This window comes from Somniosus microcephalus, chromosome 23, assembly GCF_052327205.1.
Source record: "Somniosus microcephalus isolate GS21.2 chromosome 23, FLI_Smic_1.0, whole genome shotgun sequence".
Taxonomy (NCBI): Eukaryota; Metazoa; Chordata; class Chondrichthyes; order Squaliformes; family Somniosidae; genus Somniosus; species Somniosus microcephalus.
Window position 1 is genome coordinate 21209206 of NC_141009.1, and position 26560 is coordinate 21235765.

At 44.8% G+C, this 26560-nt stretch overlaps 1 protein-coding gene across 3 annotated transcripts in view; it reads left to right on the top strand.

Moving 5' to 3' along the window:
- The window catches only part of LOC147101724 (carboxyl-terminal PDZ ligand of neuronal nitric oxide synthase protein), a 172376-nt gene that overhangs the window by 113602 nt on the left and 32214 nt on the right, over positions 1-26560 (top strand). For all 3 annotated transcript variants that reach the window (XM_085965583.1, XM_085965584.1, XM_085965585.1), the window contains 5 exons: positions 17064-17156; positions 19264-19322; positions 23075-23183; positions 24915-25056; positions 25990-26129. In XM_085965583.1, the coding sequence (XP_085821709.1) occupies positions 17064-17156; positions 19264-19322; positions 23075-23183; positions 24915-25056; positions 25990-26129 (543 nt within the window). The remainder of the gene's footprint in view (positions 1-17063; positions 17157-19263; positions 19323-23074; positions 23184-24914; positions 25057-25989; positions 26130-26560) is intronic.

Sequence of the window (26560 nt, forward strand, 5' to 3'; positions counted from 1 at the left end):
TGTAAGGCTGAGCTTTGGCTGATTTATCTCCGTAGGAGAAAGGGAGGGAAAATGATCCAGGAAGAGAGGGTGGGAGTCAGCACTCTATCCTTCCCCAGAGACAGTGGGACCAAGGTCAGCAATGGCTTGAATGCAGCTTCTAAGAGTGGTTTTGAGGGTGTGTCTGTGTCTTGAGGGCAGCAATGTTCTAGCCTCCTGACCAAGGAAGATAGTGTGGAAAATGGATGGTAATTGGGATAGGGGATGCTGAGAAAGTAGGTGAAGGAAAACCTATTCACAATAAAGATTTTGAGGAATTGGAAATGTAGATAATGAACTGATCTGACAGACACTTTAAACTTATGCTCTAACTGTTTGAAATAAAAAACAGACACATTTAATGGATTTCAAACAGGTTTCAGATACTGTGGCCCTGTGAATCACAGGCCGCTTGTCCATACAGTGGCGTTTAAAGTTACCTGGGTGAAGTACCAGTGGGCTGCTAGAGTCCCTGGAACTGTGCCTCAGCAAGAATCAGTGACTCCAGGAGTAAAAGAGCAAAGTAGAGGAAATATTAGATTATTTATGTGGAGCAACAATAGAGTGGATAGAAAGGACCTATTTCCCTTAGCAGAAGGGTCAATAACCAGGGGGTATAGATTTAAAGTAATTGGTCGGGGATTTGAGGAGAGATTTTTTCACCGAGAGTGGTGGGGGCTGGGATCACTGCCTGAAAGGGTGGTAGAGGCAGAAACCCTCGTCACATTTAAAATGTACTTGGATATGAACTTGAAGTTCCATAACCTACAAGGCTATGAACCAAGTGCTGGAAAGTTGGATTAGGCTGGATAGCTCTTTGTTGGCCGGCATGGACAAGATGGGCTGAATGGCCTCCTTCTATGCTATAAATGTCTGATTGTATGATTCTAATTGATTGAGCCTTGAATGACAATTCTCTGTGAATGTGTGCCTGATAGTTTAAAGCACATTTAGCCCCCATGAAATGCAGCAATTACTGAGTTTAACCTATGACTGGATTGATTGATGTGACTGGGAGAATTATTTTTAGCCACTCTTGTGATAAAATTGATAAATGGACGACCCTGCAAGAGGCTGATTCTTTCTCCATTAACATGGACTCCCCAGTGCTCTGTTCTGTCTCCTACGTTGTTGCTCCTCCATTCATCGTCTAACTCTTAGTTCTTTGGCTGATGATTGCACTCTATATTCATCGAATTTCCTTCAGATAACATGCCTGCAGTGCTCACATCCTCCAGTCCACGACCGAATCATTACATTTCCATTGCTTTCATTTGGGGGCATTAACATTGTTTCTTTCAGTCCTTCTGCCCTGTCTGCTCTCTCAGGTGGACGTAAAAGACCCCATGGTGCTATTTCGAAGAAGAGTAGAGGTGTTATCCCTGGTGTCTTGACCAATATTTATCCTTCAATCAACATCACTAAAACAGATTGGTCATTATCACATTGCTGTTTGTGGGAGCTTGCTGTGTGCAAATTGGCTGCCGCGTTTCCTACATTACAACAGTGACTACACTTCAAAGTATTTCATTGGCTGTAAAGTGCTTTGGGACGTCCTGAGGTTGTGAAAGCTACTAAATAAATACAAGTCTTTTCGTCCTATCTCTTGCAATTCTAACTGACCGCTCCGCCCTTAGTCCTTCCTCCAGTGACATTCTTGTCCTCAGTATTTTCTCAGATCTCAAATGGAATTCTCTCATCCTGTCCACTGGTGAAACTGTGTCCAAGAAGCTTGGTTTCCGCTTTCATGTTGAACAATCCTTTTCCCTCACTAACTCAACTTCTAGAAAGCCTGAGTCTGTTAAAGAGCTAAATGTTACTCCCATAGCTTGGGACTTGCGGACAGGATCGAAGAAAAGCCTGACATCTGATAACCAATATGCCGCTCACCCCCAGTCTCCCTTTTGCAACATTTTTATATTTTGTTAATAGTACTGTGGTTAGTGCTCCCCTGGACTTAACTCTTGTCAGTAGGTTGTGGGTTCAAGCTCCACTCCACTCCAGAGACTTAAGCACGTAATCTAGGCTGACACTTCAGTGTAGTATGAGGGAGGGCTGCGATGTCAGAGGTATGAGTTGTTAAGTGGACTTAAAAGGTCTCGTGGCACTATTCAAAAGAAGAACAACATTCATCCCTTAACCAGTGGCATCAAAAACAGATTAACTGGTCATTTATCTCATTGCTGGTTGTGGGATCTTGCTGTGCACATATTGGCTGCCAGATTTGCCTACATTATAACAATGACTGCACTTTGAAGTAATTAATTGGCTGTGAAGTGCTTGGGGATGTTATGAGGACATACAAGGTGCTTTATAAATGCATGTTCTTTCTTGCTCCTCCCAAGTTTCAGATATGCTGTCCCGCTTGCCCTTTTACTTTCTACTTCCTCGCTGTGTTGAAATCAACATTCATTCCAGTGTCCAATTGGAACTTATTCTTTCCCAGAGCCTCAAAACTGTGTGGAACTCCTTACCTCCCTCTCTCGGTCCGATTCCAGTCTTCATGTTTAGAACCCAAGCTGATGTCATCTAATTACGGGGCTATCCCACCTTCTCTTCTCTCTTCAAAACTTGATGGTGCTTTGCACTGTGGGCCTTGACCCCTCACCTTGGTTTCTCAATTAAAAAAGGACGTATTTGTGTTTATTTGAATCCAGAAGTAAAATAATATTCTTACAGAAGCAAAACACTTACTCCTATTAAAGGTTTAATTATCATGTTGTTTAATAATAGAAGAGGCTGTCGGCCCCTATTTGTGGCACGTCAAAATCAGAAACAACGTGGATTTAGAAACACCAAATCGGCACTGGGATGAGCAACCTGTTTTATTATTAATCCCCTAGATTACTTGGACTGTTGCATAAATTCTGTAGGGTGTGCCGCTGCTGATGCAGCTATTAAATTAAAATAATTAAATGTTCTTTTTGTTTAGAATCTATCAGTTCGAAGCAGTCCTTGTGTGTTGGTTCAAGAGCCTTGCTTTTCTTTGCTCCTGAGCCGCTCTGAGTTGCCCACTTTCGGTGCAGTCTGCTGCCATCCAGCTCCTGACCCTGCTTTCACTGGTGTCATGACGATTTGGGGGAAGGCTTGTCATCTGCAGCTAGAGTCTTTTGATCATTGTCCAATTTTCTGCCCTTGTCTGCTGACGGCACTAACTCCTTGCTGGGATAAGGGCCAATTGTAGTGCCCTTGTCTCTATGGAGCAGCCAGCTCAGAACGCAGCGGGGATCAAACCCAGATCGGTCATGACCTTTACGGCTCGGCTGCTCATTATCTTAACCAGCTGAGACGTCTTAAGTGCTTGGCTACAACCTGTAATTTCTCTGGACAGTCTCCCGAGAGGATACTGAACTCCTGATTGGACGGAATGTAGGCTGTGGAGGTCTAATGGTGGATATGGACCTGCTCTAAGTTGATTAAGGTGGATGGAGGAGGGAATTTGATCCTTATGGTGTATACTTCAGGGATCCGCAATGGTGTAGGAGTGCAGTACCTTCTTGTCGGCAGCTAATCCCAACTGCAGTGTTAATTCAGGAGTTGTGCTGCGAGGTCCCAAGCAGTGTAAGATTCAGATGACTGATTAACAGCACTCTGAACAAGCGCTACAGTCTCTTAGAAGTGCTTCTTTTACCCTTTAGTGTCAGCACCAATCCCCAGTCAACACACTTTCAGGCAGATAACAACAACAACAACAACTTGCCTTTAACATAGTAAAACGTCCCAAGGCGCTGCACAGGAGTATTTTAAGACAAAATTTGACACCGAGCCACATAAGGAGAAATTAGGGCAGGTGACCAAAAGCGTGGTCAAAGAGGTAGGTATTAAGGGAGCGTCTTAAAGGAGGAAAGAGAGGTAGCGAGGCAGAGAGGTTTAGGCAGGGAATTCCAGAGCTTCGGGCCCAGGCAGCTGAAGGCACGGCCACCAATGGTTGAGCGATTATAATCAGGGATGCTCAAGAGGGCAGAATTAGAGGAGCGCAGATATCTCCTGGGGTTGTAGGGCTGGAGGAGATTAGAGATGGGAAGGGGCGAGGCCATGGAGGGATTTGAAAACAAGGATGAGAATTTTGAAAACGAGGCGCTGCTTAACCGGGAGCCAATGTAGGTCAGTGAGCACAGGGGAGATGGGCGAATGGGACTTGGTGTGAGTTAGGACACGGGCAGCTGAGTTTAAAGATAAAGCAATTCCGAGAGTAGGTTGCCAAGCTGTGCAGCTTTTTTTTCCTGAATTAGGCAAGGCAAGTTGGTTCATGCTGAGCTCTCCCAGGAAGGTTACACACAGACACGGGAGAGAAGGCGCTGCTTTTGGCACTTAAAAAAATTTAAAAAAAAGGAATAAGGAGACTGGCCAAGTTTTGATGTGGTTAGTCATGTTTTCTGAAGTCCGGAGCTGTCCAGTGCCCCCCTAACACACTCCAATCTCTGTCGCTGCCTCCCAGAGTTCCTCCTTCAGCTGGAAGGACGGGGTGTTTTTTCTCCAGAGCTAGTGTCAGTCTGTGATTAGCCTACATAACGACAGTGACTGTTTTTAAAAAAAAAACAAAGTAATCCATTGTTTGCAGAGCACTTTGGGGTGTTCTGAGGACATGATCAAATGCAACTTCTGTTTGCCTGTCTGCCTTTCTGTAGAGAGCAGGTTAGCAGGGCTAGGTGGGCAAAATACACATCTGCTTTCTCCAAAGCAGAGAACTTCCCTCAAAACCAGATCTGTCCGAGAACTGACAAAACCCCAAAGCTGAGGTGACTTGATCCAAGTGTGAGCGACTCGGTACTCGAGCTGTGACAGCTGGATAATGAAGGGAGTGCCGGATCCGCTGGCAGACTGGGGCGGCGTTGCTCAGTTCTAGTTTCAGACAGTATTTCATCACTTCCCAAAGCGCAGTTTGCCAGATATCCCTCAACCAACACCCCACCCCACCAAAAAAGTCATTCATCTCATTTTGCTGTTTGTGGGACCTGGCTGTGTGCAAAATTGGCTGCCTACATAACAGGGGCTACACTTCAAAAGTAGTCCATTGTTTGTGAAGCGCTTTGGGATGTCCTGAGGACGTGAAAAACACTACATACAATTACAAGTTCTTTCCGACTTATTAATTCTAATTTGTTGACTTTCAGTGAGTTGCCATGACAAAAGTTGCCGAAAGCTCATGAATGAACTTGTCTGAGCTTTAGAAATTTCAAAACTGTGAACAGTTCATCCCCAGAACCTGGTCACGTTGTCAACTGCTGGCAAAATCATTACACCTCTCTCTCGGGATTGACCTTGCTGAAGCTTGTAGAGGGGAAAACAGCTTGACGGTGTTTAAAGGGAGAAGGAAATGGCTTCTAGCTGCTGCATCAAGTAGCTGGTGTCCTTTGCCCTTATCTCGTACTTGGCCTTTTTATGAGAGGGAACTTGAATAAAGCTATGAGTTAATAAGCGGAGGGAAGATGAAATAATAGTGTAAACCTGTCACCCAGGAATGAGTGAGCTAACTAGTGTGAAATGTAATATAAGTAACCGTGATATTTGCAGGATCACAGAACACATTTCCCATTGTTACTGAAATGTGTATTTTACAGGCTAGAGAAGTCGAACAGTTTTCAGGAGTCAAATGTTTCTTCCCTTTTAGGCATCAATGGTATATCTCTTGGTCCTTTTGAATGGGATCCAGTTTGTTTTGTTTCTGTAACTGGAAATGAGGACTGAGCAAAGTCAGATTTCAGAGCTGAATTTGGATTATGAGCTATTTCACTGATCTGGATTCAAATTCCTTGAGAAGTTTTAGGTTGTACTGACCCAGCCCTGCCTTTACGTTTCCCATTGTCATTGAGACTTACGGTACCCAGGCTATGGACATCCAGCATTGGATGAGTGGAGTTACTGCCTCTCATCTGAATTCCCTGCACTTGGCAGCCTGGACTCAGCTGACTGCAGCACGCTAGTGAAAGGGTTACACTTTGATGTTCTTACTGTTGCCGCAGACCAATTTTAGATGAACATCAGATCATCAACTTGGCAGCAGGGACATCAGACCATCTGTCTCCCCAACAGATGGAACTTGGTCCAGGACCCAGCACGGCCCATCACAGGATAAGCCTGTTCCCGCAGGGAGTAGACCTGGTTTATCTAGGCTGGGCCACTCGGCAGGATGCAACTTCTTGAGGGGGTGGTAAAACTGACCTAATTGTCCATTTCTCTTCTGTAAATGCTTCTCGCCATTACCTGGATAAGCATGGTGATGGTGTGGTACCATCTTCTGACTCTCCCAGATGAAGCAGACTGCATGGGGGGTGGACAGGAAGTGGGGCTGGGAACAGCTCCTTGGGAAAATAGAGGGGGAAAAAAGACAAGCTTAAAATAAATATCTACCAGGAGGAAATAATACTGAGAATGTGTTAACTATGAAGCAGATGCAAAAATTCTGGTATATGTACGTGTGTTTATAAAGATGAGACATCCCTTATTTTGGAAAGACACTTTCCTTTTTTTTGGGTTTCCACAGTTATGAACCATTCCCAGCAACTTACTTCCAGGTCTCCTCCAGTATCACTGCGTCTCCAGCCATTTAAGGGGTGTACAGGAATAGCCCTTGGTGACTCTCTTAATTCTCATTAATTTTCTTTGTTTTTCTCCCTCTCCTCTTCCTCTCTCCCCGAATCTGGCCTCCTTTGATGCAGCAAAGCCGAGGTGGATGTTTCTTGGTTCTAGCTGACATACCTTCCTTAATGATCCAGCAGAGGTTTCCCTCCGGGTTCCCATAGTCATGTAGCTCTGGATTGCAGTTTTCTATTGCAGTGCTGGGGCAGCAACACCTGGTACCAACAGGAGTGATTCATTTTCAGTTCATTCACACCAGACAACCAGCTCCACACCATGTTCAGAATGCAGCTCTTAAAACTCTCTCCTAATTGTGTGTGGTCTTTCTCTTCTAGGGCTGCCTGCTTTGAGAATAGATTGTATTTGAAAACTAACTTCTTCTGTCATCCTTAGTTATATAATTTCTATTCAAAATGATATCCTTTCAGATTTGCTGTTTCCTGTGCTTGAGGCCTCTCTACTTTTATTAATCTTCCAGTTCCTCATTGAAGCCTACCTCTCCAACGATGCTGCTGGGCACCTTTCAATTTGAAATTGATAGATTTTTGTTAGGCAAGGGTATTAAGAGTTACAGAACCAAGGCGGGGAGATGGAGTTGAGATACAAATGAATGGTGGAACAAGCTCGAGGGGCTGAATGGCCGACTCCTGTTCCAAGGTTCCACCCCTAATCCCCCTCCTCCTGCTGCTGCTTGGGTCTGATGTCCAACTGTGTAGCACCTTGGGATATTTTTGGATATTTAAAAGTGCTTGTTGCTTCTGGAGGGCATCAAAAATGTAAGAACTGCATCAAAGACTGATACATGGAAACTTGGGTCTGTAGATGTGAAAGACTTCAGAACAAAAGCGATTCCTTTCATTTGGTTTTCATTCTACCTTTTTCCTCTCGAGCAGAAGACTGTTACTCAGATCTCCTCATAAGATTATCTCCCAAACAGTCAGACGGCACATGATGTCATTGAGGGCTGTTACTTTCTACATAAAGTCCAACCTTTTTAGCATTAATCTTCCTTTTTCTCGCCATTTCACGCCCCCCCCCCCCCCCCCCCAAAAAAAATAGCATAAGTAGAATTGGGGAAGAAAAATAAGTAATGTTCAATGCTCAGATTTAATTTCCTTAAGATTTGTTGTTCAAAATGTATTTATCACGGGCAAAGATGTGACCTTTTAAACCAAATTGAAGAAAATTTAGAAAAGGTATTTTAGTTTAAACTGTGACGAAACCTCTGATTGATTTTATTCTGTGATGTCTGTGCTTTGGTAGAGATTGTTTATTGGACCGAGCAACACACAATCTTACAGGTTCAGGTGTACACACTGGGCCTTTACTATGCTTCTCCTGCTCTCTGTTCTAAATCTTACATTTAATCGTGTATCTCTTAATGTATCTTGTATCTATACACTGGACTTTCACGATGCTTTGGCAGAAACTCCCATATCGAATGTCACTGACTCCTAAAGACGCAGTTGTCCTATTAACCCCCGTCAGGAATGTGCCAGATAATCTAAATTAATCGTGGCTCTATGAAATGTTTGTTTTTATTCACAAACTAATGATCCAGAGATTGGAACCATTGTTCCTGCACTCCATCATGGCACACTGGAGATGATGCGGGATGAGATAGAGATGGACGAGAGTCCACGAGCATTGAGCCTGTTGCTGAACAGAATTAAAGTTCTATGCTTCACGTATAGCGCCCTCCCAAAGGACTCTTTCCAGCTTGTAGATTAAAGCTGCAAAATTGCGAATGATTGTACACCTCACCTGGAGCATACCTTCAGTGTGCCTGCCAAGGCAGTGCTTCTAATGGTATATTGTATGCTTTGAACAAATGAATTTATTCATGGGAACTACCAAAGACAAATTTTAAGTGACTACTCTTGTTGCAATTAGACAGAAATGCTTCTCAGACAGATTATTATAGAGGTGTCATTATAGAAACATGTCTCATCAGCAACCAGTTTTTCATTAAAATTTCCGTACGCTCACTGGAAATACATAGAAGTGACAACACGGAAACAGGCCATTCAGCCCAACGAGTCTGCGCTGCCGTTTACCCTTCACCAATTGTTGTGTACGTACCTTTAAGGGAATAACTGGTCTCAGACTGCAGTACCGGCAGTGACCACCCCTGTATAAAAGGCCCTAGCAGGTTTCTGTAGTTTCAGTTTCCAGGTTGTCTCCATTCAGTGAAGACTTGTTATAATCAACTCCTGCAGTCCGTGTCTCAATTATACATGGACATAATACTGGCGCTGAGTAAGAAACGAACTTACCTGCAACTCGGCAGCACCTCCGACGACGTTATTGAAGGTCGAAGCCAGAAGAAAGAGAAAAAAAAAATAATCCAAAGGAACTCGAGAAACTGGCGTCGACCGTGGGCAACCGCCCTCCAAATCATCGAATTGAAAAGTTGCAGGAGAGACTGTCGAGGGCCAGGCTTGGTTCTCCAGTCTGTGGTTTCCCAGCTAATCGGGCTGGTGGCAGGTAGTGCACTGATCCTTCCTGGGCTGCGGCGGGCTAGAGCTCGATCGGGTGGCTCTGCAACGGGGCCGGTCAGCGAGTCGGGAAGCAGAGAGAGAGAGAGGGTGGAGCACACAGGGCACGGCTGGTGCTTTGAAGCCGGGCAGCGTTCGGACCTAAGAAGAGGGAGGGAAGTTGTTAAGTCTGTGTGTTCTAGTTATTGTTAATAAGAATCACTGCACACAGACCACAAGAATAAATTCAACAGGTCTTTACTAGTCGAAGGTCAGGCTGAACTGCCCAATAAATCATTACACAGAACTTATATACCGGTGTGGTCACCACCGGTATTACAGTATACAGCAGCCAAGATAAAGTAGTGCATCTCTTAAAATAGTTCTCTTAAAGGTGGAATGGTTACATACACCACAGAAGTGTCCCAGAGGGTCCGCTCCACGACAGGAACGGTTCTTCAATTAACGGAGCAAATATTGAAGCGCGATAGAAAAATAAAAATACCGCGGAGAGCGGTGTTGGCAGCAGCGATCGGGGAGGCGCGAAGACCATAGGGCGTCGCCATTACAGGATAGTAAAATAAATATAATCGCCAGCAGCGGGAAAGCGCGGGAGGCGCCATTTTAACTCGGCGGGGAAGAAGGAAAAGCGCGGGAGGCGCCATTTTGATCCATCGGGGACGAAGGAAAAGCGCGGGAGGCGCCATCTTAGATTTTCAAGATGCCAAAGACTGGCGATATCACTGCCTTCGATAATGCAATAGAAGACTGGACCACGTATGTGGAAAGAGTCGAGGTATATTGCGAGGCAAACGAAATAGCCGATGAGAAAAAGGCATCGGTATTGCTAAATTTAATGGGCGCAAGAACGTACGGCCTATTGCGGGACCTGATTACTCCAGCCAAACCGAAGGCGAAGAGTTTTAACGAAATTGTTGCTATCCTACAGGAACACCTAAATCCTACACCGCTGCTGATAGCAGAAAGATTTAAATTCCACAGGAGAAATCAGCATAAAAATCAATGCTGATTACCTTACGGAACTACGCAAGCTATCAAAGCACTGCCAGTTCGGAGCAGGACTGGCAGATACCTTACGGGACAAATTTGTCTGTGGACTCCTGAGTGAAGGAACCCAGAAGAGGTTACTCTCCGAGAAAGAGCTGACGCTAGATAAGGCTTTCAGCGTGGCAGTATCGTACGAAGCAGCAGCAAGGGGAGCTGCGGAAATACAACAAAAGCCACAGGAATACGGCACCCACGAAATGACACGGGGATTTGCAAAATGTTATCGCTGCGGCAGAACAAACCATGACCAGAAGGACTGCTGGTCCAAAGACAAAATATGCAGGCAATGCGGAAAGATGGGACACATTGCACGAGTTTGCAGGTCTGGGAAGAAGACCAACGACAACAAAAAGGCTACTAAGGAACTGTACAGGAAAGTACAAAAGATGACGGACAGTAGTTCCGAAGACCAGATGAGCGATAGTGAATCCGGGAACAAGAGACTAAGCTGTCTCAAACTTCACAACGTAATCGCAAAAGAGGATCACCGAACCATTTGGGTCACCTTCAAGATAGCAGGGTCCCAAGTCAAAATGGAATTGGATACAGGATCAGCTCTAACCATCATGAATCGACGAGACTACGAGCGGCTATTCTCACACATACCCTTGAGAGAGACATCCATTGTCTTGAGGACGTATACGGGGCAAAAAGTATACCCCAGAGGAAAAATAAGGGTGCCTGTCGAATACAAAGGCAAGAAAATACAGAAATTGTATCTCTACATTCTGCAAGATGGTGGACCACCGTTATTGGGACGTGAATGGATCAGAAAGATAAGTTTAGACTGGCACTCCATTCAGGCACTGACGGTGGCTGGTAAAAAGGATGACGATGTCACACCTGGACGATTGTCAACAATCTTAGCTGACGCCAAAGAGGTATTTCAACAAGAACTGGGCACGCTTAAAGGCGTAACCGCCTCGATTAAAAATAGAGGAGAATGCAATTCCCAAGTTTTTCAAGGCAAGAGCGCTACCATATGCAATTCGCCCAGCCGTCGAGGCAGAGCTGGTGAATCTGGAGAATGCAGGCGTGTTATCTAAGGTAGACTGGAGCGAGTGGGCGACACCCATCGTTCCTGTCATGAAGAAAACGTTAAACAATAAGTCTGAGGAGCCAAGAAAGGTTCGCATCTGTGGGGACTTCAAGGTGACGGTGAACCCAGTCCTTCACACAGTACAATATCCTCTTCCAAGGATAGAAGATATCTTCGCCTCACTATCTGGAGGGAAGCGTTTTACAAAAATTGACCTAGCACAAGCATATTTGCAGATGGAGGTTGAAGAGTCCTCTAGGAAGTATCTCACGATAAACACTCACAAAGGTCTTTACCAGTATCATCGATTGGTATTCGGAGTAGCATCAGCTCCGGCGATATGGCAGAGCAATGGAACAAGTCCTGCAAGGGATTCTGGGGACTCAGTGTTACTTGGACGACATCCTAGTGACAGGTGAAGATGACAGTGAATACCTTGCCAACCTAGAGCAGGTGCTCACTAGACTACGTGAACATGGGCTACGAGCCAATCGCCCCAAGTGCGAGTTTTTTAAGAAACAGATATCGTATTGTGGCCACGTGATTGATGAAGAGGGGTTGCATAAGTCCCCTGACAAAATTGAAGTGGTAGTTAAGGCTCCAGCGCCTGAAAATGTGTCACAACTGAGGTCATTCGTCGGATTGGTGAATTACTACCATAAGTTTTTGCCGAATTTGTCCACAATTCTGCATCCACTGAACACCCTACTACGAACGGGAGTAGCATGGAAATGGAGCGATGAATGTAAGCGGGCCTTTCAGAAGAGTAAGGACCTAATCACTTCAAGAGAAGTATTGGCTCACTACAACCCATCACTACCGATAAGACTAGCGTGTGATGCGTCTCCCTACGGCATTGGAGCGGTACTGTCACATAAATTCCTTGATGGTTCAGAGAGGCCGATAGCTTTTGCGTCACGCTCGTTAACTTCAGCCGAGCGTAACTACGCCCAGATTGACAGAGGCCCTCAGCCTGGTGTGGGGGGTGAAGAAGTTCAATCACTACCTGCACGGTCAGAAAATTACTCTATTGACTGATCATCAACCTCTCGTCTCCATTTTCAACCCTCAGAATTGCGTACCGATAATGACGGCACAACGGCTACAGAGGTGGTCCCTTTTCCTAGGGGCACACCAATATGACATCGAGTACAAAGGAACTAAACAGCATGGGAATGCTGATGGATTGTCGCACCTACCGTTGCCGACAGTGGAAGAAGAACTGGCAGTGGATCCAGTGGAGTTGTTCCACTCGACTATAGTCGAATGTCTCCCTGTGACGAATACAAACATAGAAAAGGAAACCCAAAATGACCCGACACACTCCTGGGTCTATGATTTAACGGTGAAGGGATGGCCAGCACATGGCGAACCACTGCTGCCAGCATTCTCACCGAGAAGAGAACAGCTGTCAGTGTGCAGAGGAACCTTGATATGTGGATCCAGAGTAGTAATTCCACCCAAATTGAAGGATAGAGTGCTCAATGAGCTTCATGAGGGTCATCTGGGCGGGGTAAAAATGAAGAACTTAGCCAGAGCGTTTGTGTGGTGGCCGGGAATCGATAGAGAAATCGAAGAGATGACCAAGAGCTGTACAGGATGCCAGAAGGTCCAAAACGCCCCACCACAAGCCCCTCTACATCCATGGGAGTGGCCCTCATCTCCATGGCAAAGGGTGCACATTGATTTTGCTGGTCCCTTCATGGACTCGATGTTTTTAATTGCGGTGGATGCACATTCAAAGTGGCCAGAGGTAATAAAAATGTCCTCAACCACCACAGAAAAAACTATCGCAGTTTTGCGAACCATATTCGCCAGGAATGGGCTGCCTGAACAGATTTGCTCCGACAATGGACCACAGTTTGTGTCTGAAGAGTTCCGGAGGTTCTTAAAGAACAATGGTGTTAAGCATTACACATCCGCCCCATATCATCCAGCCACCAATGGATTGGCTGAGAGGTTCGTTCAAACATTCAAGAAGGCTATCAAGGCAATGTGTAATGAAGACATACCCCTACAACACAAGGTGGACAACTTCTTGTTTGCCTACCGGAATGCGACACACGTGGTTACCAACCAAACTCCAGCCATGATGTTCTTCAATCGAAGACTATGATGCCGCTTGGATTTGGTTAAGCCAAACGTCAGATGTGGAGAATGTAATGATATCAGCAAATAGTGATGGTATTTGCCTGTTTGATTTTGATGCCTTACCAGCATATTTGCCTGTTTGATTACTTATGCCTGACCAGCAGAGGGCATGTGAGAGACAAGCAGTTTTGTTTTAGTTTCGTTTTAGATGGATCTCTAACACGATGTCTCCTGTAATGCTGTTAACTGAGTTGAACATACTTTAGATAAAAAGTCATTCTCTTTCATGAATGTGTCGTCATTGAACCCACATACAAATCGATACAGAGAACAGGCAGTTTCAGAATATGAATGAAAGGCCGACCAGGAGTTTTAAGATAGGTCAACCAGTTTTGGCCCGGGACTACTGCACTGAGAAATGGCAGCCAGGAACGATTTGTACACGGCAAGGACCTCATGTATACCGTAGACGTTGGAGAGAGCATTGTAAGACACCATGCTGACCAGATTCTAGAGTCACTGGAAAACGTCAACTCCACACCACGATCTGATGCACCTAGCGATGAAACCGAAGTACCAATTGCATCTACCGCAGAATCGGTGATATTGGAAGCAGACGAACCAAACAATGACATTGATCCCGACTCAACCTTGCCAGAAGAACCCGATATCCCAAAGAGGCGTTATCCAGACAGAATCAGGAAGCCTCCTCAAAGACTGAACTTATAATTGCTTAACTTCAACCAATGTATCTAGCAACCGTAATTGTAATTAGTTATTTAGTTGTTAAATGAATGTTATGTACTGTTTATCTAAAAGGGGAGGAATTGTTGTGCATGTACCTTTAAGGGAATAACTGGTCTCAGACTGCAGTACCGGCAGTGACCACCCCTGTATAAAAGGCCCTAGCAGGCTTCTGTAGTTTGTTTCCAGGTTGTCTCCATTCAGTAAAGACTTGTTATAATCAACTCCTGCAGTCCGTGTCTCAATTATACACGGACATAATACCAATGTTCACAGTAAATCTATTTTGGCCCGCGCGGGCCATTCAAAATTCCACGCAAGACAACCCACCTGCTGCGCTGGACCTGCAGAACGCTGCACGGCTGCGCAGCGTAAAGGGAACGTTGCCCTTCACGTGATACAATACCTCTGATCACCTTTACCCACCCTGTTCCCATATCCCTTCAACCCTTTTCTCCTTCATCCTCCAATCCAATCTTGAATGTTGACACAGTTTCTAACTCGGGAAGTGAATCCCACAGCCCCTCACAACTCAATGTAAAGAAGTTTCTCCTACCCTGGTATCTAAATCACTTACCTTTTAATCTTGTATCTGTGCTCCAGAGCATCAGAGCAAACTCATATTTTCAGTCTCAACCAGCCACTGACTGCTCTAAACAGAAGCTGGCCTGGCTTACAGAATAGTATCCGGGGAATCTGTCGATTGTGCTGCAGTGTAATCATAGATTACAGAGGGCCTCCAGTGGCTGAGATGTGGTACTGCAATGTTGGCCAGGCCCAGCCTGATTGGAGAGCCACAAGCCCACATAAAAATGTTTGAGCTGGGGCTAAGTGAGGAAGTCACCGTTATTAATTAGAATTGCGCACGTCTCGTCGCCAGCGCGGTTCATTCACAAGCAAGTAAGGCTTTTGACAAAGTCCCGCATGGGAGACTGGTCAAGAAGGTAAGAGCCCATGGGATCCAGGGCAATTTGGCACATTTGATCCAAAATTGGCTTAGTGACAGGCGGCAGAAGGTGATGGTCAAAGGTTGTTTTTGTGACTGGAAGCCTGTGTCCAGTGGTGTACCGCAGGGATCAGTGCTGGGTCCTTTGCTGTTTGTAGTGTACATTAATGATTTAGATATGAATGTAGGAGGTATGATCAGTAAGTTCGCAGATGACACGAAAATTGGTGGGGTGGTAAATAGCGAGGAGGGAAGCCTCCGGCTACAGGACGATATAGACGGGTTGGTCAGATGGGCACAACAGTGGCAAATGGAATTTAACCTTGGAAAGTGTGAAGTGATGGAATTTGGAAGGACTAACAAGGCAAGGGAATACACAATGAATGGTAGGACCCTAGGAAGGACAGAGGATCAGAGGGACCTTTGTGTGCATGCACATAGATTCCTGAAGGCAGCAGGACAGGTAGATAAGGTGGTTAAAAAGGCATATGGGATACTTGCCTTCATTAGCCAAGGCATAGAATACAAGAGCAGGGAGGTTATGATGGAGCTGTACAAAACGCTAGTTAGGCCACAGCTGGAATACACTGTGCAGTTCTGGTCGCTACGCTATAGGAAGGATGTGATTGCATTGGAGAGGATGCAGAGGAGATTCACCAGGATGTTACCTGGGCTGGAGCGCTTCAGCTATGAAGAAAGACTGGACAGGCTGGGGTTGTTTTCCTTGGAGCAGAGAAGGCTGAGGGGGGACCTGATTGAGGTGTACAAAATTATAAGGGGCATAGATAGGGTAGATAGAAAGGAACTTTTCCCCTTAGAGGGGTCAATAACCAGGGGGCATAGTTTCAAGGTAAGGGGCAGGAGGTTTAGAGGGGATTTGAGGAAAAACTTTTTCACCAAGAGGGTGGTTGGAATCTGGAACTCACTGCCTGAAAGGGTGGTAGAGGCAGGAACCCACACAACATTCAAGAAGCATTTAGATGAGCACTTGAAACGCCATAGCATACAAGGCTACGGACCATGTGCTGGAAAATGGGATTAGAATAGACGGGGCTTGATGGCCGGCATGGACACGATGGGCCGAAGGGCCTCTTTCTGTGCTGTGTAACTCTGACTTCCAGCCTTGCTGTGTGACAATACTGATGCAGTCCTGAGGACTGCCTGCAAATACTGACGCACTCCCGGGGACCCCCCACAGATACTGAAAGGCAGTTTTAGTTACACAGAGGAAACCTGGCTCGTTATTTGAGTAAACATTTATTCGTATACAGAAATAACTTGTTAGTAAATCCAATTCAGGAAAATAGAGAATTCTCACACCATTGCACTTGCTGTGGAAGAGTAAACACAGTCCAAAAGAGACACAAATCTGCTGACTTTGTGGAAACCAAGGCAGTTGTATGCCACAGAATACATTTAGAATCATAGCATGGTTACAGCACAGAAGAAGGCCATTCGGCCCGTCGAGCCCGTGCTGGCTCTCTGAAAGAACATTTTAGCTATTCCCACTCCCCCGCCCTTTCCCTGTAGCCCTGCAAATTTTGGTAGAATCAACATTTTTTTTGTGACCAGGCTAATCCGAAATGGCGCAAAAAGTTATGTTTCTGGGACCAGATTGATCCCCGTACCTGCTTCGGAGCTCTGACCGGTTGAAGGAACATCTGCCTTCCTACATTCTTACAGAAACAAGACCTAATGCTCTAATTTGATTGACCTGCGTGCCAGCTGTTTTTGGAAGCCATTAAGTACGTGTATTCAATAACAGTCTATATTCCTCTGGATTAGTTTGAATCAAATGGGAAAAGTATAAAGACAAAACTCCTTGGGGGGTGGTTTCTATTATCAATTCGCAATGCTTGGCAAACGCAACAGGCCCACATCGATACGCTGTCTGCACAAAGTAATTTGTCTGGTGAGTGCAGCCATTATTACAAGCTGAATGGGACCTTTAGAAAGACCTGATCTTTAATGGGAGATCATCTGGAGCAGGTTCCCAATCGCCCGGCTACCGCTATTGTTGCTGCTCACATCCTTATCTGTCGCTGACAGCTGTAAAATGCATCGAGGCCGTGAAGTAACACTGATACTGTTTTATTCCCAGTACGAGTTCAAAGCCAAGAACATTAAAAAGAAAAAGGTGAGCATCATGGTGTCCGTGGACGGCGTGAAGGTCGTTCTGAGGAAAAAGCAAAAGGCAAGTTCATCACTTTGCGCTCTCCCGAGAGATTTTACTGTTAAGTGTTGCAGATAATCACGAGTTGCTTTTTGTCTTCAGTGTTCTCACATACACTGGCTCTGTGCCAGGGGTCAAAGCTGTGGCTGTCCCGTGCCAGAGTAAACCTTACAGTACATCAGGCCCATTCAGTTGTAGCAATACAGGCAACCTGGGAAAACATGCATTGCAGTTCGGTCCGCATCTACAATAAATCCAATGGGTTAGTTGTTCCATCCATTGCTGCTTTCTGTACAGCTGCCTGGGAAGCACATGTTCAGGGTGTCTTTGTGTATCCTTGGACCCATTTCCCCCCACATACAGCTTCAACTTGGGCCGTTGAACATACCATCCTGACTTGGACACATATTGTCGTTCATTCATCGTCGCTGGGTCAAAATCCTGGAACTCCCTCCCTAAGAATATTGTGGGAACACCTTCACCACACGGACTGCAGTGGTTCAAGAAGGTAGCTCACCACCACCTTCTCGAGGGCAACTAGGGATGGGCAATAAATGCTGGCCTTGCCAGCGATGCCCACATCCTGAGAATGAATTTTTTTTTAAAGTTCGGAATGCAGAACGATTGGGGAAAGCAGTAAGGAGCTGGGAAAATGCATGCGATCAGTATCATTTGTTTAAATGGCTGCATCAGTACATCACCACAAAAATCAGGGTTTGTCATATCCTAGAAATCTGCCTCCGCCTTCCAGTTGTTCAACACCGGGGAAACGCCCTCAATCTACGATTCCTATTGCCACCAATTACTTTTTAGTGTTGTTACCAATGCACGTTAGGAAAAATTGCTCCTAAGCCAAAACACTTCAATGTTGTGCCAGTGATTCTTGATTTATTGTCTCAAACTGCTCCCACCAAAGTGGCAATCCTATCAGCAACAGCACTTCACCCCGCGTTACACCACTCCAAATACTCACTCTCAGACACAGCCTGCAATTAGAAGGACACAACCTGTAATCATACTGTTGGCAAGGGGGATATACAGTAGTACATAAAAAATTCATGCAACCATCATTAATCTTCCAGAAATCCTTGTGTTACAAACGGGCTTGCACCAGATACTCCCTCTGGTTCAAAATCACAGGTCTCGCCCGTAAACGAACACTATATTCCCTATGATCGGGAGGCTCCCATTACCATCTAGTTATGTGATAGCATGGTCTGTGGTCATTACGATGAAACCCCTTGCTATGTGAGCTGGGTACTCTAATCTGACACTTATTTTTGAAACGTAACATGAATTAAACCAAATAAAGTTCACAATGAATTTCAATCTATTTCATAATGCTTCTCATAACATAGAAAATAAGCAAGCACGTCACACTATCACAATTAGCCAGCTAAATTCACTTGCTAACTTAGCAAATCTCTGAACATATTTGGCACTAAACGTAATGAAAGAATTCTTTCCCACCTCGATTTCCACAGACCATGTAAGCTTGTCCCAGCTAGACAGGAAGCCAAAGACTTGACCTCTTTCCCCCCCCCCCCCCCCCCCCCCAAACCATTGACTCCTTAAGCTAGAATTGAACATTGAACCCTCCTAGGTGTAGAATCCTGTCAGCTAACCCCTGCCGAGCTCACGTGAATGAAGCTGTTCCAACATTTGTATGGGTGTTTACTGGATAAACTGATACGGTATGTAGGAAATCCTACTTTAGACTGAAGCTTCCTCTGAATCTAATTTGCGTTCACAGAAGCTATGCATTCTCCACTTAACCGATTGTGAGCTGTATTTAACCTCATAGTATCGTAGTGTAAATTGGTCCAAAATCATCCTTCTAGTCAGAGATCCCAAAACTGATACCTGAGCTTGTGTGAAGTCAGATTTCCTCACACTCCATCCAGTAAGCCACTGTACGTTGATTTAAAAAAATCATCCCATTCAAGAGAGCAAAAATGCAAGAGTTTATTGTTAAAGCAAGTGCTCCTGGGCTAAAAAGTAGTGTGGGGTCGTGGGGCAAGGGTCATTGATTCAAATACAAGGCGAGGGTTTTGCACCCCGTAAAGGATTGTGCTTTGTGTATCTAATAAAGGGCGTCTGTTAATCAAAAGATGTTTTCTTGTTCTAGAGGAAGGAGTGGACATGGGATGAGAATAAGATGCTGGTGATGCACGACCCTGTCTACAGGTACAGTGCTGGCTATAAATTATTAGGTGAAGTGACAGGTCTGGCTAGTGACAACAACTTATGGCACCATCAGCTTCACAGAGGGGGTGACTGGGCAGGAATTGGGAGTCACTGAGCACATTACACTGTGCTAGATCCCAGTCGCTGTGAGCACATTATAGTGCATTTCTTTAGATGTCCTTTAAAACTTAGTACCGTTAGTTAATTCAAATTATGGGTCATTTGAATTTTTTTGATACAAATACACAATTGAATTATCAGAAGTAGACTTACAAATTTGCAACAATAGTTAAATGAAGGTATGAAGTGAGAGACATAAGGTGGAGGCGAGTGCTTTGGAAACTGTAAAGGGTGCAGAGGGTTAGATTGTGTTCAAGGGGTGGTGTTGTGCATCAGTGAGGCAACAGACCCTTGCAATAAAGAGAGATCAAGGAACCCAAAGGGGCAATAGTAGAGGATGGGAGAGGACAGCACAGCTCATTTAATAGATTAAAAGTGTGAAAATGACCAAACTTGTTGGTTTTCTACGTCCTGTTGAATACTTGGACTCTCGTGCGATGCAGCTGGAGACACGTGATTTCTGTTGTTGCAGATTAAATTGCAGTCAATGCTAATAATGATGGACCGAGGCCATGGTATCAGAAATAGTGAGTGTTTAGTCGCCATTGTTTACAATTGAGAATAGCTGATGCACTGGAAATGTTAAACATAATTGATTGGACAGCTGCTTCATATTAAAGCCTTAAATCAAGGAATTCCTTGTTGTAAACAAAGTACAGGATTCATCTTGTATGGTGAGCAATCTCGAAACTGAATTCCGTAGCTCTGGGACTGTTGTTGGCTGGTGTGTCTGTTCAGGGCATGTTGCTGCTGCACTCAGTCATTTAATTGGCTCCCTCTCCTTTTTCGTGTCCCCGTTACTGTGTAACGCAAAATATTAAAGGTAGTCTGGAGCCCGAGGTGAATAAATCGTGGCTGAGAATGCTTGAGCTGTCGGCAGCTGCGGTCTCGCTGATCTCGGTTTTATGGTCAGTTAGAAATCGCTTTTACCACCCAGCTAAGTTTTTAGTTCTTGTCAGCGAAGAATTTCAAGTCGAACATTGCCTATGGCAGAGTTTCCAGTTTGTTATTAAGGGTTGCAGTTGCTGGACTGAAGCCACATTATACTGTCAACAGAGGCAAAGTGGAAAAAATCAATAAGAATTTGGATGTGATTTAAAAAAACACCAACATAAGTTTTCAGAGCTTACCTTTAAGCTTTTCCTAACTAACTTGTTTGAATTAAGCTATTTGATATTTTTGTTTTGCTTTCTACCTGCTCCTTAGGCTTACATAATTTTTAAAAAAGCCATACCTTGTTCTTACTAGAAATAGCTTAAAGAAACTTAGGCGTGTATGCCGTTCGAAAGTTGACAAGTTGGGGCCAAGTGGTCAGGAAAGAGGAATGGAGCCAGTGTAGGTTAATGCTCCAGCTGCTGTGGGCAAAGAACCTGGAGTGTTTGTGCAGAGAGGAGTAATGGTGCAGTAAATCAGCATGCCACAAAGTGCGGATGTAATCAGTGGTGCCTCGGAAGATGAGAAAAAATGTAACATTCAGTTAGTGCTTTGTAATGTCAGAAGGGAAGCAAAATTTGTAGAAAGGCAGAAGGTGACCTGGGCCTTTCTTGTACCCTAAAGTTGTCATTTATGTGGTGCTTTTGAAACCCAAACTGTTGAAACCAGTGAATTAGGAAACACCAATGCATTTGATTGCAGCTGGGAGCCTGGTTACGATGTACTGCTGTTAAGTAACGTGTTCACAGAATAGCCACTGCAGGATGGGGATGGGATAAATATATGCAAGATCCTTTGACCACGCTCGATCAGCTCCAATGGACAGGCCACATCGTCCGCATGCCCGATACAAGACTCCCTAAACAAGTGCTCTACTTGGAGCTCCGACACGGCAGGAGAGCCCCAGGTGGGCAGAGGAAACACTTCAAGGACACCCTCAAAGCCTCCTTGGAAAAAATGCAGCATCCCCCCAACACCTGGGAATCCCTGGCCCAAGACAGCACAAAGTGGAGGAGAAGCATCTGGGAAGGCGCCGAACATCTCTAGTCTCTTCGCCGGGAGCAAGCGCAAACAGCGGAAGGAGCGCACGTCAACCCAAGCACCCCATCCACCCGCCCCTTCAGCCTCCGTCTGCCCCACCTGTGACAGAGACTGTAGGTCCCGCATTGGACTCATCAGCTACCTGAGAACTCCTTTTTAGTGCGGAAGCAAGTCATCCTCGGTTCCGAGGGACTGCCTAAGATGATTTATGCCCACAAATTTATTTAACAAAAAAAAAATTCTTGCAACATTCGTCGGAAGTATCTGGGACTACAACATTGAGCGCTGACCCAGGCCCATCACACCCTTATAGACTGCTGAACTACGGTAGCAAAATACTGCGGATGCTGGAAATCTGAAACAACAGAAAATGCTGGAAACACTCAGCAGGTCAGGCAGCATCCACGGAGAGAGAAACAGAGTTGACGTTTCAGGTCGATGACCCTTCGTCAGAAAGTTCTGACGAAGGGTCATCAACCTGAAACATTAACCCTGTTTCTCTCTCCACGATGCTGCCTGACCTGAGTGTTTCCAGCATTTTCTGTTGTTGTTGCCATACCACAGTCCCTAGTTTACAGCAGGATCCTGTGGCTCTTGGCTTACCTCAGAGCTGAGGACCTCTTCATTCCCGTGCCCTGGTTTGCAATGCCCCTGGAGTGACCTCACTAAGGGAGGCCTGATTTTAGAATGCCAACATGGGCAACGAAAGTGGACATTTGTACAAAAATATCCTAGAAAATTCTTGTGCTGGGCTCAAAGGGTTAGATTATGAGGAAAGATTACATAATCTAGGCTTGTATTCCCTGGAATGTAGAAGGTTAAGGGATGATTTGATTGAGATTTTCAGGATTTTGAAAGGAATTGACTGGTTAGACGGAGAGAAACTGTTTCCGCTGGTAGGGGAGTCTAGGACAGGGGGACATGACCTTAAAATCAGAGCCAGGCCATTCAGGAGAGAAGCTAGAAATCTCTTCATGCAAAGAGCGGTAGAAGTGTGGACCTCTCCCACTAAAAAGCAGTGGAAGCTAACTCAATTCATAACTTGAAATCTGAGAGCGATAGATTTTTTGCTAGCCAGGGATATGGAGCCAAGGCGTGTGGATGGAGTTAAGATACAGATCAGCCATGATCTCATTGAAGAGCGGAACAGGCTCGAGGGACTGAATGGCCTACTCCTGTTCCTATGTACTGTATTGTTAATTTGAAGTCACATTGTGCTTGAATTTTTGTTGTTGTTGAATGATACAGTAGTCTGAATTGGACAATTTTAATATAACAGCACAGGAGGCTTGTTTTCAAATCAGATAATTCAAATTAAGTAGCTTTGAATTGGAGCAAATAGGCTCTCTTTTTCCTTTTAAAATGGGGGTCTACTTGGAAAAAGGTCTTCCCACAGACTTCCCCTTTTAAGGAGCCAATATTTACTTCATGAATCAGATCATTTGCATTCTATGCCTGCATGCTCCAGAGTTTTATGCTTTTGTTAGTTAATTGAAAAGGAAGTTTCTGAAGGGAGCTGGATTATTTTCCATGCCTTGGTTCTCGGTTGTATTTTTAATTGTCCTTTTCAGCCATGTGTCGTGCTGTTGCTTGGCATCAACCTGATCTGCTGCTGTTACTAATTATTAGTGCCTTTCTCTTTCTTTCTTGCTTTTTAGAATATTCTATGTATCACATGATTCCCAGGATTTAAAGATATTCAGCTATATCGCCAGGGATGGCATCAGCAATACCTTCCGATGCAATGTGTTTAAATCAAAGAAAAAGGTTCAAACCCTTTTCTTATATTCTGTGTGACTGGTGTTAGCTGCGCGGTGTGTGCATGTGTTTGATATTCCGTGCAGAATGTAGATCCAAGTCCAACAGAAATTGCCAAAAAAAAAACCTTGTTCTCCGAAAACGCCAACTTGCTGTTGGAGTAAGGTTCCAAAATTGGCAGGTCGGTAAAGGCTGAACAGGCTGGGGCTCTTTTCTCTAGAACTGATAGAAGAGGTCTTTAAAATGATGAAGGGGGTTTGATAGGGTAGACGTAGCAAAGATGTTTCTACTTTGAGGGAGTCCAAAACTAGGGTTCATAACTATGAGATAGTTACTAATAAATCCAATAAGGAGAGAGTGGTTAGAATGTGGAACTCGCTACCACAGGAAGTGGTTGAGATGAATAGCATGAATGCTTTTAATGGGAAGTTAGATAAGTAGGAGCGAGAAAGGAATAGAATAGTATGCTGATAGGGTTATATGAAGTAAGGCGGGAGGAGGCTACTGTGGAGCATAAACACCGGCATAGACCCGTTGGGCCCAATGTGCTGTAAATTCAATAAGTTCTCCAGTATTCTGCCCAGGTGGCCTGCCTTAATTGGTGAACCTCAGCAGTGAATGTCAGGCTGTTTAACCAGGGGGAAGGCTGAACGGCAGCAGTTGTGCTTTCCACATTGCTGCATTAAAAAAAAAAAAAAAAAATATAAGTTAGACGAACAAGCCCATCTGTTCTTGCTCAACCATGTACCTCGGCCCCATCCGCTGCTGGGCTGAGACTGTCCAGACTCTCTTCACTCAGGACCCTTGCAGGAAGCAGTCAGACGAGACTCTCATTCCGCCGGCTGCGCTAGCTTTGAAGCTGTGTGCCAATGGTGAAAGGAGACTGCATCCCAGCTCTGTTACAATGTAATTTACTTTGTACTTAGAATGACATAAAGTGGAATCAAACTTATTTGCCATGTAATGTTAATCCTCGGATCATATAAAGTTAGTCAACATAACAGTAACTGCACAGTGTCAGCTGTGGCTCAGTGGGCAGCACCCTCACCTCTGAGTCAGAAGGATGTGGGTTCAAGTCCCACTCCAGGGACTTGAGCACATAAAGCTAGGCTGACACTCCAGTGCAATGCTGAGGGAGTATTTCCATTCCTTGTATGAAGATATCCTCGGAGGAGGAAAAGGCTTAAGTTTAAACTGGCTGTCCTAATTTCTGTATCAGAAGTCACTTTGTTTTAAGTAGTGTAAGTGGTTCAGGTAGGAGATTTGATTTGTGTTCTGTAAATTCACTGTCGGAGGTGCCGTCTTTCGGATGGGACGTTAAACCGAGGCCCAGTCTGCGCTCTCAGCTGGACGTAAAAGATCCCATGGCACTATTTCGAAGAAGAGCAGGGGAGTTATCCCCGGTGCCCTGGCCAATATTTATCCCTCAGTCAACATAACAAAACCAGATTATCTGGTCATTATCACGTTGCTGTTTGTGGGAGCTTGTGTGCAAATTGGCTGCCGCGTTTCCAACATTACAACAGTGACTCCACTTCAAATAGTACTTTGGCTGTAAAGCGCTATATAAATGCAGGTCTCTTTCTGTTGAAAGTAATATGCTACGTGAAGGAATCTGAGATCTTTCGGTAACGTTCTAAGATGCTATGTAAATGCTAGTGTTATAGCAATATTATAAAGCGCCGTTCTGTCTGGTTTATTTGTAAGTGTATCTACAGTTCAGCAATCTTTGTATCTCAGAGCCAAGCGATGCGAATCGTCCGTACAGTGGGACAGGCCTTTGAGGTCTGTCATAAGCTGAGTCTACAACATGCTGAACAAAATGCCGATGGGCAGGCGGATGGTGCAAGTGACCAAGCGACGGAAGAACAACTCGCTGGAGGTAAAACCAGCCCTTCACACATATAACCTTGTAAAACTGGTATAACTCTGATCCAGACTGGGAGGTACCTTGACGCCCAGCGGTGCCATGTTCACTGGACTAATGCTCATTGATTTCAGATGCGTGGAGCTGCTGCACAGCATCTGTAGTTTGGAAATCTAGTGTGGGTTGGTGTTCTGAAGTAAGCAGGAAGGAAATCTAGTTCTGAAAGTTGGCAGCAGTAATTTCCAGATGGTGAACGAGGAGGAGCTGAGCTCAGAATTACTGTGCGAATGTTGATGAACTCCAGAGTAAACCACACTTGCAGTACTGTGAACAGTCCTGGTCTCCATATTCTAAGAAGAATATAGAGGCACTGGAGAAGGTGCAAAAAAGATTTACAAGGATGATACCAGAACTGAGAGGTTATAACTATATGGAAAGACTGAATAGGCTGGGACTTTTTTCTCTGGAGCAGATAGAGGTCTTTAAGATAATGAAAGGGTTTGATAGGGTAGACGTAGAGAAGATGTTTCCACTTGTGGGGTAGTCTAAAACTAAAGGTCACAAGTATAAGATAGTCACTAATAAATCCAATAGAGAATTCAGGCGAAACTTCTTTAACCAGAGAGTGGTTAGAATGTGGAATGCGCTATCACGAGGAATAGTTGAGGGGAGTAGCATAGATGCATTTAGGGGGAAGCTAGATAAGCATGTGAGGGAGGAGGGAATAGGAGGATATATGTTGATGTGGTTAGATGAAGAGTGGTGGGAGGAGGCTCGTGCGTAGCATAAATGCTGGCATAGACCAGTTGGGCCGAATGGCCTGTTTCTGTGCTGTAGACTCCACATATCTCTATCCGGTGCTAGTAGTTGTAACTGGTAATGCATCCAGTGCTAGTATTTGGTTGCAGCCTCTTCAGTACTCCAATCTGTCCCACTTTCTTTAAACAGGTTGCCAATTACCTGGAGCAGAGGAGAACGGGATAGTGGACACGGATGTGGAATCCTACAGCATCAATGACTTACCATGTGATGGGATTGAGCTGGAAATCATTAAATCGGCACAAGCTCTTAAAGAAAGAAATTATCAGGTACTTTGATTAACCAGGCTGGATATCCTTTGGATGTAATTTATTGTCTTCTTTCACTTTGATCAATAATTGAACTAGAGGGTATTTTCTTTGCTCGTAATACTGAAAGTTAAAACACAATGAAGCTGATGAAACTGAGTTGTTAACTGTTAAACTAAGTAACGTTTCTGCACCAAAGTCCCAAAGCAAGGAAGAAACAGTGAATTTAAATACATGTTCTATAGCAGGCGTGTCCAAGAGGCAGCCTTCGCGCTCCTGTGACCCAAACCACCTGCCTTCGCACCTGTGCGCACGCCCGATTTCAACAGCTTTGAACCTTCATGAGCCTAGTGGGCTTTAAAAGGCTATTCCCTGATTTATTCATAATTCACCAATCAGGAAACAGCCTTTTCCAGTCCTCTGGGGTCGGGAACTTTAAGGAACAAATTTTA